Raw genomic sequence first — 18123 nt, 5'->3', positions numbered from 1 at the left:
ATGAAGACTGAGTAACAGCAATGATCCCAGAAATCTATTGCATTGATTGCCTGTAATAGTTGGGATTTCCTTTACGACTCGCAGAACCAGGAGCAGTTAAACTGAAAATTGAGTGTGTGACAGAGCATTTCAGAGTGTGCACTCATGCATGTTTCCCAATTTTCAATAAGCTTTGGTCTTTGAATGACAATAGATTTTAGTGTTCGGAACATTCGAGTCTCCTGGATGAGCTTCAGCAACAGGATGAAAACTAGTTTCACTGTATTGACCCATATGTACAAAGCAATTTTTTTTTAAAAGACCTCAAAACATCAAACAGCAAACATTTCTCCGTATGCTGAATTGTCATATATTTGTGATTAAAATGTTTCTGACTCCATGTTATTAGTAATGATTTCTGTGCAGGCTGTATATTATTACTACAGAATCTTTCTTGCTATGTTGATACATGGAATTACAAGTGATATTACAACATACAGAGAGTGTGGAAGGGATGGGTGGGCATCAGAGACGCCAAGAAGGGGGAAAAAGTGAGGCAGTAATTGAACAATACCACTAAATGCATGAGCAGCAAATTGAGTAGAGGGTGCACTAATGGAGGAAAGAAAGAAATGTCACTTCATAAAATACTGGGCTAATTCAAGCTCATAATTACCATGGCAATGAGTGGCAGAGACCGGAGGGGTGGGGGGGTTTATCACACACAAAAATTGATGAGATTCGACCAGCAATTATGACATAAAACACCAGGATAGCTACACACAGATACAAAAAGGACACATAATGGTTCTTCCTCCATCATACACCAGCGCTCACTCTGCAGAAATACACACACACGCACACACAGCAAGAGTTAGTCTGCTCACGTTGAAGGCTCTCCACGCATGACCTTCTCAAGGTCAAAAGTGGATCCTTTGGAAATTATACACCGTACAACTGTGTGTGTGTCTGTACCTGCGGTGCTGGTGATTTGCCTTCTAGCAGGTGTGTGTTTCTGGTGTTCTAACACCTTGTCAGGGGTATGTGAGCAGTGAACAGTGCATGTCCCTTAAGATCTCTACATCCCTGCTTTCTATCTATTTGCCACTTGATACAACTTTTAGTGTGCTTTCATAGTAGTACTGTAGTTTATTCCATTTGGTTCCAACCAAAGGAAAGAAAAAAGAATACATTGGCTTTTTACAAACAAACCACATGGACTAACATGGGGAAATTAAATTCAACACGAGTGACAGTCACGCTGCACTACACTGAACCATATGTGTTTCTTTCCAGATGTCACAAAGAGCTCATAAGGAAATACGGACCTGCTAGAGCAGGACATAAGCCCATCACATTCTTTTTCCTTTATTTTATTTTTGGGAAAACTCCACGCACTGATGTGGTGACACACACATGGATGTACTTGTATAAATATACATATCAGGAAATAGCTTCCTTAACCGTTTACGACCAGCAAATTTACATATCTTCTAACATAAAATCCTGTAATTGGTCTACTTTGCTTTTGATTTTGCAGACATTCCTTTTAAAGCAGCCTCAGTATGTTTGTTGAGTTTGATTGACAGCTTGCACATCAGCTCAAATGAACCATACTAAACAGGCGAACTCACAAGAGTTTATTTGACCCATAGAAAACAGGTTAGTTGTGAAGGAAAAAGAAATCGTAATTTAAAGGTTAGAACTCTTGTTTTGTTTTCATTTTTACACAGAAATTCGAACTTAACAAGCACAAAACAATCCAAGGCCATTCACCACCTATTACATAGGTGACTGACGGCTTTATTAATGGAAATGAGGAAAATGAAAGATAATGGCGGCGAATCATGGTGCTGTCAATAGGAACCAACGTGGGGTGCAGGATGTTTATGGTGTGCAAATGAAGGTGTTTATGATGATGTGTGAAGCAAGACAAACACACTTCCCCTAATTAGGATTCGACCTATTTTCAAACTCAAAATTATTCTTTGGAGGATGGGGCGCACACACACACACATTCACGCACAAAGAAAGAGACAAGCCTTCATACTCGTACACACACACACTGTGGCATTGTAAAAGTGTTATTAACACTTTGAGTGACGCATGCAAATGTGTTCCAATAAAAGAAACAAACAAGAGAAAGATGCATGGTGGGATGGGGTGGAGGAAACAGCAAGACAGATGTGAGTTAGGCTGGTAGACAGATTAGGGAGAAGAAGAGACAACTGATTTATGGGATGAATTATGGAATGACAGTTCTTCTTCTGATATTCAAATTTGGATAGATAAGGAAATGAAAGAGTGAGGAGAAGATGAAGAAGCAAAGTCTTGTAGCTCCCTCCAGGCTACCAATACTGCCAGAGTATGGGTTTCCATACCTCTGAAGCTACATGGGTTGCTTTGGATGTTTAAAAAAAAAAAAGGAAACAAAAGTGTCCACTGAAGAGCACATGGCAGTGGGAAGGGAGGAAAAAGAGAGGGCAAAGTGGGGAAGACGAAAAGGAATAAGTGAAATGAGGTGCTGAGTAACAGAAGGGGGTGGATAATAGGAACACGGGGAGGAGAGAGGAACAGCAGGATTTGGCCTTATTACTTGCTGTCTTTTCATGGAGACAGAAGGTGGGACAAGGAGGAGAGAAAGAGGATGAAGATGAGAGAAAACAAGGGAGGGAGGAAGGAAAGAGATACATTGAAAATATTAAGAGGTGGAGGGTGGGAGACATATGAGAGATATGCTAGATGGATGTATGAATGGAGGGAGGGGCATTTGGGTGTGAATTAAAAGGAAATGAGGAATTAAGAGAAAAAGGCAACGTTGGTAAAGAAGAAAGGTAAAAACAAAGAGAGGTTTGTTAGGATGGAAAGTTAGGAGGGTGGGAAGAGATGGGGAGAGAGAAAGAAATGGTCAGCCATGATAGAGCGATTCACTCCAGATAAATGGAGATATCTGTGAGAAAAGATTGATGGATAGATCAGCAGACAGACAAAGAGACAAAAGGGTGATTGCTGCTCCCTCATTGATGCTATCAGATACAAACAAATATCACACACACCCTCTTCATTCACTCCTTTACCAAAATATCAAATCCACTCACTAGTGTTTTTCCCTGCAGTGTACAACAAAGCCATATTTCCCCCTCTTTACAGGGGTAATATCATTTTGGGCTTCAATAGATTGTCTTCATCATCCACTTATCACACTACAGGAATAAAGGCTTTTCCACCCGTGCCTCCCGGAATCAGCTTCACATCTCACAAAGCGAAACTGATCACAGAGCTTACCCACCAAAAGGTTGGTGGATACATTGAATGTGACGAGTGCCTGCTGAAGAAAAATAGATTAAAATACAAAATGTCAAGGTGCTGCATCAATGCTCTTGCCCTCTCCTTCCTTCTCTGCTTGCTTGATCCCAAAGCACGCAGTCCATCCCTCCCTGTCATTCTGTCAACAGGGTTGCCGCTACCTTCGTGCTATGACATCCATCACTCCTCATCCCTCCATTCGCCATCCTTGGCTTCACATATTAATCTTATCATTTTCCCTATATGCACCCTTTCTCTCTGTCTCCTCTTGCCTAAACACTGTATTTTGTAAGTAAATGCATTTTCATTGTAAAGGTATCATGAAAAACGCTAGTAACATGTTAGTTAAGATATTCTAGTATGACTCACACCACATGCAAATCTTTCACTAGTGTTTAACTGGACAGCATTTTGTTCCTAGAGCAGCAAAGCTCCTTGACTGCAGCCTATTAAAAAACTACTCTTCCTTCCTAGTCCTCAGTATAGTATGAAGTTAGATTAATATGTTATGATCATAGTTTATTAAAATTTATATGCATTTTTAATCAAACCTTTAAATGTAATTTTCAGGAATAAAAACGTATACACTTATAGAATTATAATCATCAAATACTGAACCTATATTCAACTTTTTGCTGCACAAATACATATAATAATGTTCTGGTGGTCTATTCTAATGCAAAATGTTATACAATCCAGCTTATGTATTATTTACTGGCAAATGGATCTGTCAGCCATAAGGGTGCACTAGCTCACTGGGCATTCAGATGGGAAATAGGTGCAGTAAGAGATTGCATATATATATATATATATATATATATATATATATATATATATATATATATATATATACACACACTCTAACTACAACTCTGATGCCTGGAACTGATTTTTCTTTAAATGTCATAATGTAAGGACTCCAGAACAAAGAGTACCACAATTTGAGCTTGTTCTGTCAACTGATGATAAAAGCTGATGTAAGTAACTGCACACTGCTCTGCACCGCAATAAATAGTACCAGAAATGTCATAATGCAGACACAAGGTAACAGCATGAGGCATGACACTGCAATTGCAGGTCAGACCTTTAAATAGAAGCGGAGTAATGATTGTTTTTAATACTGCTTTACTTCTCTCCACGCACACAATCTATCGCACCTTGTGTGCTTCTGTTGCTCGCTTATATCGTCATTGCTTTCTGTCTCTCTCCTCACCTATTTCCTTCACCTGCTCTGAAACCTCCATTAAAAGGAGATAAGAGGACAAGATGGAAAGCTCTCATGTGCCTATTTTCTTCTTCCTCCCTAGTCCAGAAAATGAAGTCAAAGAGATGTGAAACAAGGGTGTACCCATTACTGAGTTGACCTGTTGAATCTTTGCTTGTTTTGTGCACAAACCCATCACTCTACTGTCTCTACATGCAGAAAAAAATTGCTCATTCTCCCTGTCTGAATGTCTTGAGCTATTCCGTTTCTATCCATTTCATCTTTGTTCTCTTCCTCACCTATTTCGAACCCTAACACCCCATTTCCCATCTCTCTTTCTGTTTTGCCATCTTCCTGATTTCCTCAAGCTGAAGATAGAAAGGCACTGATACTCCAGCACCATGTACAGGAGAGCTGTTTTTTTTTTTTTGTTTGTTTTATGAACAAACTAGCCTTTCCAATACAGTGACTCCTGCCCTCTCCTGCTGACACACAGCAGCTCTTTCACAGAGTGGACCACACTGAGCAAGTGACAGATGAGTTTGAGTTCAAAGTTTGATGCCAATGCAGTATCCTTCAAACACTGCTGTTGAGCTATTTGCCTGGGTAAGATTTGTGTGTCCTGTTGAGGGGTCTCTCTATCAGCCCTGAAAAGGATACAGAAGAGACTCCATCTCTACATGTTGAAACCAATTAAACAAGTTGCCTTAAGCGCTTCAAGTGACCAAAAACCCTTAGCATGACAACCTTCTCAGTCTCCTGCCCTGCACCTTTCCATGCATCACTCTGTTGCTACCTTGTCACAGCCCTTTGGTAATAATTTATTCATCTGTCCCTCAAACCTGGCATTCCTCCATCCATGCTTTTCTGTGTTGATTGTGTTTGATTCATTCATATTGCATGATGATGGCGGTGAGGGGTTGTCACTGTGTTGGCACATGTCCTATCTGAGCCACATGGCTAAATAGTGTAGGAAGGCAAAGGAGAGGAGGAAGATAGGGAAGGGAGAGATGGAGGGAAGGAGGAGGAAATGGGTGGAGGAGACATTGTGCTTAAATGAAAGAGGGGAAAAGGGAAATGACAAAGATAAGGATGTGGAAAACGTGTACATTATTTTAAGACAAGCAATGATAAGTGGGAGTTAGACTGGAGTGATCCAAGGAGAGCTGAAGAGAAAAATATGAGGTGGAAACAAGGCAGAAAGTCCTTGAAGTGGAAAGGTCACTAGCTATTCCATGGCTACTCTTCTCAGACAATTTGTTGAAGCACTATACAGAGCAAGCAGCAATTTTCACAGTGAGAGGTAACGCACCCTGAAAGTGAGAATGCCACATAATGGGGATGATATTTAAATAGCTTATTTTCTTTGGCCTGGGTCCCCAAATCAGGTGTGAATCTGAAATGTATGCTGCTGATTTGAATACAGCTCAAAAAAAGATGAACTGTCAGATAAATGCTTCATCTGAATGTGGTGATATATCCAGATTAATGTTAAAACAAACATTTGGTCTGATCATTGAGCTGCACAAACTGTTAATAAACTAAAACAACTGCCCCTGGGAGATAAATTAATGGACTCAAATTCAATTGAAATAAATCTGCGTGCACAACACAACCATTTATTTCTCCTGCTCGCTCAGAGCCAAGAGACAGATGATTTGTTTGATTGGAAAGCCACCGGTGCAAGTCGAATTCAATCACATCCAAGGAGTCAAAAATCACTGTGTTAAGTCACCAGGCAGGCAGCAGTGGCAGTATTTTATTCACAGAATCCATGACAAGCTGGAAGGAGGCAGGGAATGCTGAGAAACCAGTGGGTCTCCAGGAATTTACAAATTTGAAAAATGCAGTAAATTTGACATGCAGACAATAATATCATAACACCGATCAGCTTCCAGTGTTTACTCCTGTGCGCTGCTGAGCTGTAGATTTCTTAATGGGATGCTGAAGGAAAGTGTGCATGTCACACAACATTACTTGTTTGTTGTTTTAGCTTTTCTGTACTGTTTAAGAATTAATTCAATTTTTACATTACCATTTAATTATTTGTTAAATGTCTTGTGACCTTGTAAAGACCTGAAAAGGCCAACAGAGAATCAGCAAAAAGAAACCCATTAAAAGAAATGGAAAAGAAAAGGAGATGGGAAAGAGAAAATACTGTCAGAGTCAAGGGGAGGGTGGGTGTAGACTGTGGGGTGAAGGGCAAATGGACCTGACAGCGCAAAGCATCCAGGGATCAGACCTCCTCAGCTAGACAGAGATTTGTAGAGACACTATGAGCAATGGCATATATAGTGTGTAGATATATGGCATATATGCCTGTGGATGGATACACTGCACTCATATAGTGACCTTTGTGTCTTCTCATGTGTGACCACTGTCAAAGAAAATGACTGGTCCTCTCACACAATGGCACATTGACACACACTCAATACTGAGAAAACTGAGGATATACACAAAACAAATTTGTAAACTTAATACAACCAAATGCATACACATATATATGCAGCACACCACTCTCACAAAGAGATAAAGATGAACACACACTCATTTAGTCACACAGAAATGAACATACACACAGGGAAATCATGTCATCCCACTCACAGACCAAATATGGCAATGTACATTTATAATTGCAGCACTAGAAGCTACTACGTGGATCAGTGTGACAGACCTATAATTCAAGAGCTGGTTGATTTCTGCAGCTGTGACTGTGTGCACATGTTCACATACATGCACACACACTTGGGATTAGGACACTATCATCTCTCATTCCCTTTAAGTTCCATTAAGTGATGTTTATCACCAAATTGAAGGAAGGAAGCGTGTAATGCAAAACAAGACACTTGAACTATAGATGCCACTGAGAACCAACATCCCACTGCAGCCATTTGCAACATTCAATTCATTGCTCTCATTTGCTGTAATGTATGGTTGGTAACTCTATACCAGCATATAAAACCTAAGCTCTCAAAAGATGATGGTATGCTGTGTTCACAAGCCTCAAATGTGATGCTGCTTTAATGTGTATATATATATATATATATATATATATATTAAGAAGAACTTAATGTAGGATTTGGTATTTTACCAGTCAGTGGTGAAAATATGATGATAAGGAAAATTAGTTTAATTTGGTTTCCTGTGGTTCTTTCTGCTTGGAGCCACACAATGTGTTGCTTAAGAAGATAAAAACAAAAAATATTTTGTAAACATGGATGATGCACAATCCTCTAGTTGTCAGTGAGCTAATACTGTAGCTATAGTACTTGGAGAAAATATGGGAGATTAGGAAAATTTCTTATCTTATTATATTTTTTCTGACTGATGTAAAGCAGTGACTTTTAATCCCAACTGAGATGGGCCACATGTTGGCCAACTGTATAAGGTATCAAGGCTTGCCTACTGTGAGGTGTCCCTTTGGCCCCTGTTGATCACAAATGTGAAAAACAGGAGCAAGAGAAATTATGTTGGATTTTAAGACAGAGCCTACCTCAATCCTGCCGGTGTCTGGCTGGAAGCCTCTGGCTGGGTCTTCAGTTGTCACTCTGCACTGGATCGCACAGCCATTCACCCTGATCTTGTCTTGTTTGAGGCCCAGTTCTGGCAGGCTGCGGCCCTCACACACATGCAGCTGGGCATGCACCAGGTCCACACTGTTAGGGAGAGAGAGTTGATGAGGTGAATAAATTGATTGAAGCCCTGAACATGGGGTGAATAGCCATTAATTTCCCTTGATATCACTGTGGAGAACATTTTTTACGCTGAGGTTTTAAAGAACACTGAGGCCATTTATTTAATACAAACATCTTTAGTTATTCTTGGATTCAAATCAAGATAGGGAGGGATGCTGAGTTTCAGGAGATGTGAGGATTTTTCCAGCACCTCCCATTTGGACAAATGAATCTGCGATGCATGACAAGAAAACAACCCCACATGGATAGCTCTTAATTGCAGAAACAAAGAAGATTAAAACAAAAGAAAAGAAAGAATTTGATGTTTCTGAAACAATGGCTCCTGGGGAAGTGTGAAGAACATGGAAAATACAGTTTTACATATTCGTACACAACTAATAAATTAGCATTACAACATATGTTGGATTAGAGATTATGAGGTATTCTACAGTGTGCTATGATGAATCTCAAGTAACCAGGTCATGGGATATGGCAGGAGCACCAAGTCAAAGGCAACTGGACCAATGTTTTTTGATGTTAAAGATAATTGTTATATTATTTTCATATTGTTTCACTTAAATTTGTCTTTGTTTACATGAACAGATACAAACATGGTAGTACATGGTTGCAAAAATGTGACTCAACAAATAAGTCAGATTCATTCAGATGAAACCAGTACACGTCTGCCTGTGTGTCAGTTCATTTTGACTACTATAAACTCCAAAACCTGGCCTGTTAAAATCTTTGTTAGATTACAAAACTGACATCTAAGAAAACTATTGCAATATGCTTCCTACAACGTTATTAAATCCAAAATGTGACAAGACAATGAAGACAGTTAGTAGTACTTTATCATTTTGTTCTGTCATTGCAGTTGTAGCATGCACACTATTCCCATGTACAGTACATCTTATTCACACAAATCTAAATATTCATTTTTACGTAGGAACAAATGCATGTGCGTATGCGCGCACACATGCACACACATACACATAAATGAGTACATTATGCAAATTTTTATTCAATAATTATCTATTATTAGAGAGAATTCAAATCTGAGAGGGGCAGAGAGGAGTTATTTTCTTCCATTTCCATGAGTTGTAACCCTTAACATGGCTCATCTGTATGCATTTATTTAAATGTAAAGCTCAAATGAGACTTTCTGGGTTAAGCTTCATGACCTTGCACTGTCTAATGCACAGCCAAAATGAATAAAAGTATTTTGTCTTCATTGTTATCTGGATACAATTTAAATGCAGCAATACACAAACACAGTAGGTGGGGATACATAATTCTTAAATGGCTGTGTCCCTGCACCCCACCCGCTGCCAAACATAAACACGCTCATAACTAGGAAGACTCTCCGCCTTGAAGGGTGTATGGGAGACAGAAGGCACACACATTAGCAAGCGAGCCTAGATCTTGGACACCATCTTGGCTTCCATCTTTTTAATGTCTCAATTAGCTGGTATCCGCATTCTGGCCAAACAGAAGGACAATTATGCATTAGCCTGGTGTGAAATGTGTTGGTGGAAAAAGCAGATCCACTCTTGGACAGGCACTAACGTCATGTTTTTGTTACGGTTTCATGAATATGTTAGTATTTTTTAAATTAGACAGCTCCACTTGTATCTTTCCATAGTAAAAGGACAAGACGAAATGAGTCACTTTATGAGTGATGCCCCCAAACAGTAGTTATGGAAATGACTGTCAGTTTCCCAGTACCAATTTGCTGCCAGACTCAAAATAGTAACCAGACTTCATGGCGTCCATTACGTTGCCAGCTTCTCAGGGTTACAGCCCTCTAAAAGACACTGCATATGAAATGTTTTTCCTGTCCTACTCTGTTGTGTGAAATGTTTCAGAGTGAAATATGTTAAAATAAAGCAAGATTTCAACTCAAGCATTCCATCATACATTTAACACTAATACTTTGATTATTTCAATTTTCTCATATACTCTTGCAAATTCAGGCTGAAAAAAATACAATGATAAAAGAATACGAAGGCTGAGATATGGCAAAACATTAATTTGTTCTGTTATTAGTTCCATCATTAACCCAAGCACTCCTCTATTTGCATATTCATGACAATTGATGCAAAAGAAAAAACAGCAATTAAAAGACAAGTGTCCAAATTCAAAAACACTAAGGTAACATATTATGGCTGCCTCTTCACAAAGATGGAAGTACTTTAATATTAGGCAGATAAACACATTTCAGCAACAAACAAGACAACAATGAGCATTTTGTGAATCAAGAGTCAAATATTTGGCATCCATGCATAGGCTCTTTTTATTACATATAAATCAAGTTTGGCCTAGTTTTTTTCTTCCTCACATAATTCTTCTACTTTGAAAACATAAGGCAACACTGATTGAATGAGGACCCTCGAGGGTTTATGAAATTTATTGTATACTAATTTGACTCAAACAAATTAAAGAGCCTGCAGGAACATCTGTCCCTCAGTGCAGCCAGTTACAGAATAAGTCTCTTGTATCATTAGGAAGTTCCACAATAAAGCCCAGCTACACATAGAAAGAATGAGGGTAAAATGCAAAGAGTTAGAAATTGTACTACATTACATAGACATACTCATTTTCCATAAGTGTGATGACAATAAATACTGCTGGTTGTAACTGTTGGCAAAACTGTGGCTGTGTTAGAGAACACAGGGGATTAACCAAAGACACTGAGGAGGATTGACCTGAAACATCTGTACAGAGGCAGTCAGGCAAATATCACCATCAGTGGGGATGAGAATTTGATATAGAGACAAAATGACTTGGAATAATGTAGTTAGCTGTATGGTCTGATAAAGTTCTGAATTAAATAATGACCAGGTGCATCTAAATTTATACTTTCATACTTCCACATAGGTACATTATCATGTCTAAGAAGAATTATTTAGTTTGGAGACTGGAGATTCAAAGAAGTCACCATATAAAATCATGGAAACCACCCAAAGGAACTCATCTATATTCACTGCCTCTAAAACACTGACACATTTACTTTGAATGTTTCCAAAACCACTAAACCATTAGAAATACATATTAAAAGTTTTCCAAAAGCTATTCTATGCTTTATGACCCTGCATGATGATGAAAAACTTACTCCTCTGCAAGAGTGACTGATAATAATAACCAGTCTACATACATCTAACTGTATTTAATGACATAAAGATGTTATTTGTGTAATATATGAGATTAACCTCTATGCAGCTAGTGACATGAATAAACCAGGATGGATAATTACCGTAAGTAAAACATAGGATGTACCCAAAAATGGATGGATGGCTTTTTTTATCCACTATTTTCATTCATATGCTTTAGCAACACAGTTGCATTTACGTGCCACATAGGTTTATTTAGAGAGGCAAACTGTGGTATTTTATTGTACTGGAGTTCTTATATAAACATATCCATAAATGATAACTATGGTAACGACTTGCTAAAGTCTGTTGTTTGTTATTGTTATTATATATTATAAATATATCATAGTCAGCAAAATTGTTTCAATAAGGTTATTTTTAATAGTATTTTTTATTTTGTTGTAATATAAAGATCTCTAAATGTTCTCTGTGCACAAAAAGTGTGACAAATATAATCCCACACCATCAATGGAAGAGTAATAGATGCAGAGTGATACACATTATTGAAGTAGCACACATTCCTGATGCATTACAAAATTTCTACTGTAAATTAAATTTTAATCTAATAATTTTTTGCATTTATCCATGACCAAAACCTAATTTTAACTAAAGTTGTTCCGCTTGCTTATTCATAAACCTAATCTAAAAGTTGTTGACCCCCACTTCCTCCAACGCGTTGCATATTGTCTATGTACCCTGTCATGTAAGTGCCCATCAAGCACCAAGCACACAGCAGACTCAACGTGGCAGTTTAATTATATTTTGCCTAGAGCCACACAAACTAAGTAGTACTCCTGAGCCGCAACACTACCTGGCCCAAGGTTTGCTCTGTGTCAATTAGTTGGCAGAAATTTGATTAAAAAGAATTTTATTTAGGAATATGCAGCATGTAAGCACAATATAAACTGAAATATTAAGGTCTTGAAACTAGATTTAGACTCCGAGCCCCTCTACAGTACTGGGCCCCAAGATTACTTAGGTAATAGTGCAGGACATGCCTTAAAGCCCTTGTCATTACAGCTGATATTTGGGTGTTATAGTGCATACTCCCCAAAATTAGCAAATAATCACATCACAACAAACCAAATGGAACATGCTGGAAAAGCTGTCTCCTTTTTCTGGTGCAGTGGAAGCCCAAGGAAGTCCATGGAAATAAACTTAGCTTTGTCTCCAAATGCTTAATGGATGACTTTCCCTTACTTAGAAATGATGACAAAATATTTCTGCATTTACATTATCTGTATATCCATGCATTTACTCCAACTTTCATTTTGCATTTTCCTAAAAACAAAATAACCCAAAAATGTCACAAAATATTGTATCTATTCTTTGCCTTCAACATTTTCTGTCTCCTAGAAGGGAACTGCTTTGCCTCGCTTCGAGGTTCTGATGTGTCAAAGGTGTGAACTTATTCTTTTATTTTTTCTTTTATTTCTGACAATGCTAAAGAATATATAAATCTTTTAAGATGCCAGGAACAATATTGCATGTCTATTTTCCTGCCTGGCATCTCTGACTGTTTGCCAGTTGTGCCTTTGCCTTGCTTAGGGCTTCTGAATAGCTGCCAGGTTTATATTTGATCTCTGGCAATCTACAGGAAAAATGGAAACCCCCGCAAGTGTCATAGAATGTGTGTCTACTCTCTGAATCTGTTCTTTGAAATTCTGTCAGTACCTTTACCTCACAGCCAAGAACATTATTTTGCATTTGGTCGTCCTGACTAGGCAATACCTTGCTTAAAACTTCTGGTATGCTTGGAAATATCTTCCATTTGCTCTCTGATGAAATCACTGATCACCAACTCACTGAGATATACATATATTACACTGCAAAACCAAATGTAGGACCAAATTAATACAGTCCAGCACTGGCCACATTCCTGAAAGTAGTATTTTCACCAGAGTTTTTAGCAGCACTTGAAAAGTCTCTCTGGGATAAGCTGTGCAAATTCTGCCCTGTCTGATTGACACGTATTCTACGTATGGATACAATATTTCACCATTGATACTGCAGATGGCTTAAACTATACAGTTTAGAGCATAATGCATCCCCCTCTGAACCCCACCTTCTACCTCAGCTTATAACTAGCCATCTTGTGGCACCTCAAAAAATGAATGTTTAAATGAAATTTGCATTCATCACTTCTGCACTAAAACCCCACATTAAAGATACCAAAGCAGCTCTCATGGTCTTGGCAGAAGTCTAAACTCCAATTGAACTTAACAGGTCTACCCTCCATGTATCTTCAAAGATAAAGGAAACCTTTTCATCTAAAGTCCAGGTCAGTGCCATGAACATATTGTTTATCCTCTGATGCAAATGTTTTATCTGTCTCAAGTCTTCACATACTCAAACCTGACAGAGCATTTTGTTGCAGCATATTATGACATCAACATTAACTAGGTCAAATTTAACATCTTATTACCCACATGTCATGTTAGATAGTGTGAAATATTACCATCAAAGACAATGAAGCCTGTTCTATTTTTAAGGACATCTAACACTGTGAATCTGACTAAGGCTTGTCTATGGTAAATCATATTATAAAACCAAAACACCTCTACATGTATAGATAAAATTTAGGAAATTGTGGTTGATTTAGCCAAATCTAGGTTCATGTGCCAATCATGTTAGATCTGGAGATGCCACATCTCTGTAGCAGGCCACAGATACATTTGTTTACCAGTGTGATGAGTATATAATGTTACTCATTACAGTTATCTTTTTATCTTTACAAATTGCATACCTAACAAAAAAGAGCACAACTGCAAAACAACTGTTGACTTTGCATTTACAGCAGTGATCTATACATTTAAAAAAATTACAGCCTGCCTCCATATGATTCATTTTTTTCCATGGCATTCTTTTAGGTCACCCATAGCACATTCTTAAGGCACCCAAGGGTGCCACACCACCTACTTTGGAAAGCACTGGCTTAAAGAATACAGGAAATACTTGACAAATGAACTGAACCTGCTATGTTACAATTAACATCAGTTTATTCAGTATTTTTATGCTGCTAGCCCAGCTTGTCGAGACCACTAAAACATATGGTGTAATTAACCAACAAGCATGAATCCTGGCACAAAAATCATGAGTGAAAATCATTTTGTTGCCCAATATGCTGATCAAAAGAGGCAGTATGCTTCCACACGACTAAAGGAGGGATATGCATTTCAAAGCAAAAATTTACATTCCCCTTTAAAGGCGAATCATCATAGAATTACCGTAGGTCATCTCCAGAGTCAAGAGTGCAATGAAGGTTTCATTAAAATGTAATTCTATTAAAATGAATTATCTTGTCTGCCCTGAGTTATGCAGGGAGTTAGATTGTCAGGGTTGAGGAGATCAGTACAGAGGATGTATAATGTACTGACCTGTGACAGAGAGGTCAGCAGCTGCGCGTGCATGCGCACACACACACGCACACAAGTTCCTTCTTTTCCCATTAAATCTCAAATACGTTCATAAAAATGTACATATATGTATATACAAATACCTAAGATGATATGATATTACCCAATCACACACATGCTTGCACAGATACACACGACTTATCCTCACTGGACACTTCTCTACATTACTACAGTACATGGGAAGTACATTAGCTTAGTACTCAGTAAAACTTGAGGTCACGGTCACAAACACACACACACACACACACACACAGTCTGAAAGTCCAACACACACATACATTCATATTCAGCAGCAAGCAAACTCAATCTGTCACATGTGCATACACACATACACCAGGACCATGAAGGCTGAGTACTAATTGCATATCATTTTCAGTCATTTCACTCAGAGCTTGTTAGCAAGGGAGAAGGGGGTGGCTGTGCGCCCAGAACCGAAAGGGAGAGGGAGAGGGAGAGGAAGAAAAGAAGCATAGTGAGGAGAGGAAGGCAGCTTGTTGTGGCCATAAGAGATAAAGAGATAGACAAGGAAATATGACAAGCAGGTGGGGAGGTAAAGATAATATTCTACTCCAGTCTCCAGATCCACAAGGATGAAGGAGATTGAATGATAAATAAAAAGAGAGACAAGATGACAGCTACACATCTCCAATTCAAGGCAAGAGAGTGAAAAATAAATTTAGGGGAAGCAGAGGGAGTGGGCGTATGGAAGAGGATAAAAAGCTGGACGCCGAAACCGAAAGAGCGAGTGGGAAAAGTGGGAGTGTGGAGGAGACTAGATTTCGGCTCTCTCAAAAGGACAGAAGAAACAAAGTCAAAGAGGCGATGGGAGGAAGCGAAGGTGGAAGGCAGAGGGAGAGGGGAGAGGAAGGAGGGGAGCTGGGATGAGAGTGGGAAGGAGGAATGGAGGGATAAGAAAGACAAATGGGAGTGTGGGATGAGAGGGACGAGAAGGGGATGACCATGACAAAATGAGGCAGGAGCGAGGGAAAAGGAATGACTCACAGTTGAAGACGGCAAATTAGGAAAGAAGATAATAAGTAGAGAGAAGAAAGAAGATTAGGTGGGATTACAGAAAGCAGGTTAATCTTTAAAAAAGAACTTCTTCTTACACACAAAATGAGTGCGTGTGGGATAAAAGAGAACTTAACGGAACTGTTCAACCTTTTGGGAAATTGACTTTTTTTTAATGCTGACTTAGATGAAAAGATCAATACTGCTTATATGTTAGCTTAGTGTAGCATATAGACTGCAAACAGGAAGAAAGAGCCAGCCTGGCTCTGTATGCTGTACAAAGTTAGCAAATAAAATACAACATGTTAATTAGGGAGCTTTAGAGGTGCTGGTAGGTAGATTTTGTCAATTGTTACCTTCAGACAGAGCCAGGTTAGCTTTTCTCCATAGACAGATATGAGAGTTGCAAAAATCTTCTCAACTAATCTCAGCAAGAAAGCGTTAGACAGGAAAGACAGGAGGGATGGGATGTAAAAGTTGAAGATTGGGGAGGAAGAAGGAAGGAAGAGGGCAAGGTGGGTAGACTGAGAAAGGAAGTGAGAGCCACACAAAGATGGGACTATAGGAAAAGAAGGAAAGTGTGAGCAAAAGTGGAAGCAAAGAACATGAAGGACCTGAAATGGAAACAGACTCAATCTTATGATATTATATGAATCCTGCTTTCCTCTTTCTTTCTTACAAATTCTTCCTTATCTCTTCCATTGGTTCTCTTTCCTATTATTTCTTCTCGTGTTGTCCTATCTTCCTTTCCAATTCACTTTTTCCTCCCGCCTCTCCTCTTGTCCTTTTATCTTTCATTGTCTCCAGCTCTCCCTCCCCTCCTGCCAACACGTGACCCCAAAACGCAAAACATTTACTCCTTTTGAAGTGAACACTTCATTTCATAACTTCATTAGTGAGCTGAGTCTGTACTGCAGCGGGCTGTTTCTGTGTGTGTGTCTGTGTGTTTTTCCTCAGCGTTTGGGCTTATTCATGTTCACACAAACAGTATCTCCAATAAATACATTTTTCACAATGGCTCCAGGGCAAGTGGTAAAGAGCAAAGTAGAAATGTATTTCTCATTTCAGTAAAACTAATGCAGAATCTTGTCTACCAAATGTGCACACACCTAACACACACACACACACACACACACACACACACACACACACACACACACACACACAAACTCTAAAATGAATGACTGGAAATACTGCCAATGTGCTTCCAAGTGGGGCCTGCAGGAATGGAAATGTAGAAAAGGAGGAGAAAGTGGTAGCAATGGTTGGCGAGGGAATAGGAGGGATGGATAAACATATAGACAACAGTAGAAATCAAGGGGGAGAAATGAAAGAATAGGAGCATAGAGAGAGAAGAGGACAAAGAGGGATGGAGGAAAGTATGAACGACAGATGGAAAGGACAAATAAAGATGGGGAAAATGGAGCGCGAGAGAATATGAAAGAAAAACAAACGAAGCAAAAGACAGGCAGGGAGAAGCAGAGAGGATAGCGAGGAGGTAGGCATCGAGCCTCCCATCTTGTTTTGTATGATTTTTATTAGACAGTTTTAGACAGCAAACAGAGGAAAAAGAGGGAGCCCAGTAAGGGGAGGTGAGAAATGGAGAGACAGACAGGAGGAATGAGTTGTCCACATGGCAGAGGGAAGGAAATAAGAAATTTGAATCATTGTGGCATGAGGATGGCATTTTGACATCAATTTAGCTGGCAGCCAAAAAACTATGCTGCCTGTTCAATACGCAAATGCAAAAAGAACATGGTTGGAGATTGGAGGGAGAGGGGGAGAAAGGGATGGATAGAGGGGGAAAATATTAATCACAGTTTATCAGTGTGAGGAGAGGAGAGAAATCAAAATGGGTAGATGAAGAGAAGAGAAAGGAAAGATGAGAAAACAGGATAGACTCAAGCACCACATTTTCCCACATAACTAAGGAAATGGGCAGAATTAAAAATATATGTTGAATAGCTTTAGGTAAACAGAGATTAAAACAGAGGAGGGAAACAGTTATAAGTGGAGGAGGAAAGCAAGGAGATTGGAAGGGGTGAAAAATATGGACAGACATACACAGAGACAACCCCAGACGACACCCACACCAAAAAAACGGATCCTATCTGATTAGATTTCCTCTCCTTTTCAGCTTGTTTTCTCCCCTATTTTCTCTGGTCTCACTATCAGCCTATTAATTAATTCCTGCTTTCCTTGTTATGAAGCAGATGGAAGAGCGAGGAGAGGAATACAAAATAACTCCGGCGTCCAGAAGGCAGCAAGGAACAAGATGAGAAAGGCCGAAAGGAGAGAGACAGTGCATGCAGATAAGAGGAGGAGGAAGACAGACGGACAGAGAGAGAGAGAGAGAGAGAGAGAGAGAGAGAGAGAGATACAGA

General features: G+C 39.1%; 1 protein-coding gene across 2 annotated transcripts in view; it reads right to left on the bottom strand.

Moving 5' to 3' along the window:
- The window catches only part of LOC108893161 (pyruvate carboxylase, mitochondrial), a 261450-nt gene that overhangs the window by 174516 nt on the left and 68811 nt on the right, over window positions 1-18123 (bottom strand). For both annotated transcript variants that reach the window (XM_018691027.2, XM_018691021.2), the window contains exon 11: window positions 7983-8145. In XM_018691027.2, the coding sequence (XP_018546543.1) occupies window positions 7983-8145 (163 nt within the window). The remainder of the gene's footprint in view (window positions 1-7982; window positions 8146-18123) is intronic.

Source organism: Lates calcarifer, linkage group LG15 (genome assembly GCF_001640805.2).
Source record: "Lates calcarifer isolate ASB-BC8 linkage group LG15, TLL_Latcal_v3, whole genome shotgun sequence".
Lineage (NCBI taxonomy): Eukaryota > Metazoa > Chordata > Actinopteri > Centropomidae > Lates > Lates calcarifer.
The sequence above is the reverse complement of the archived record's forward strand: the minus strand, read 5'-3'. Positions and strand labels throughout refer to the sequence as shown.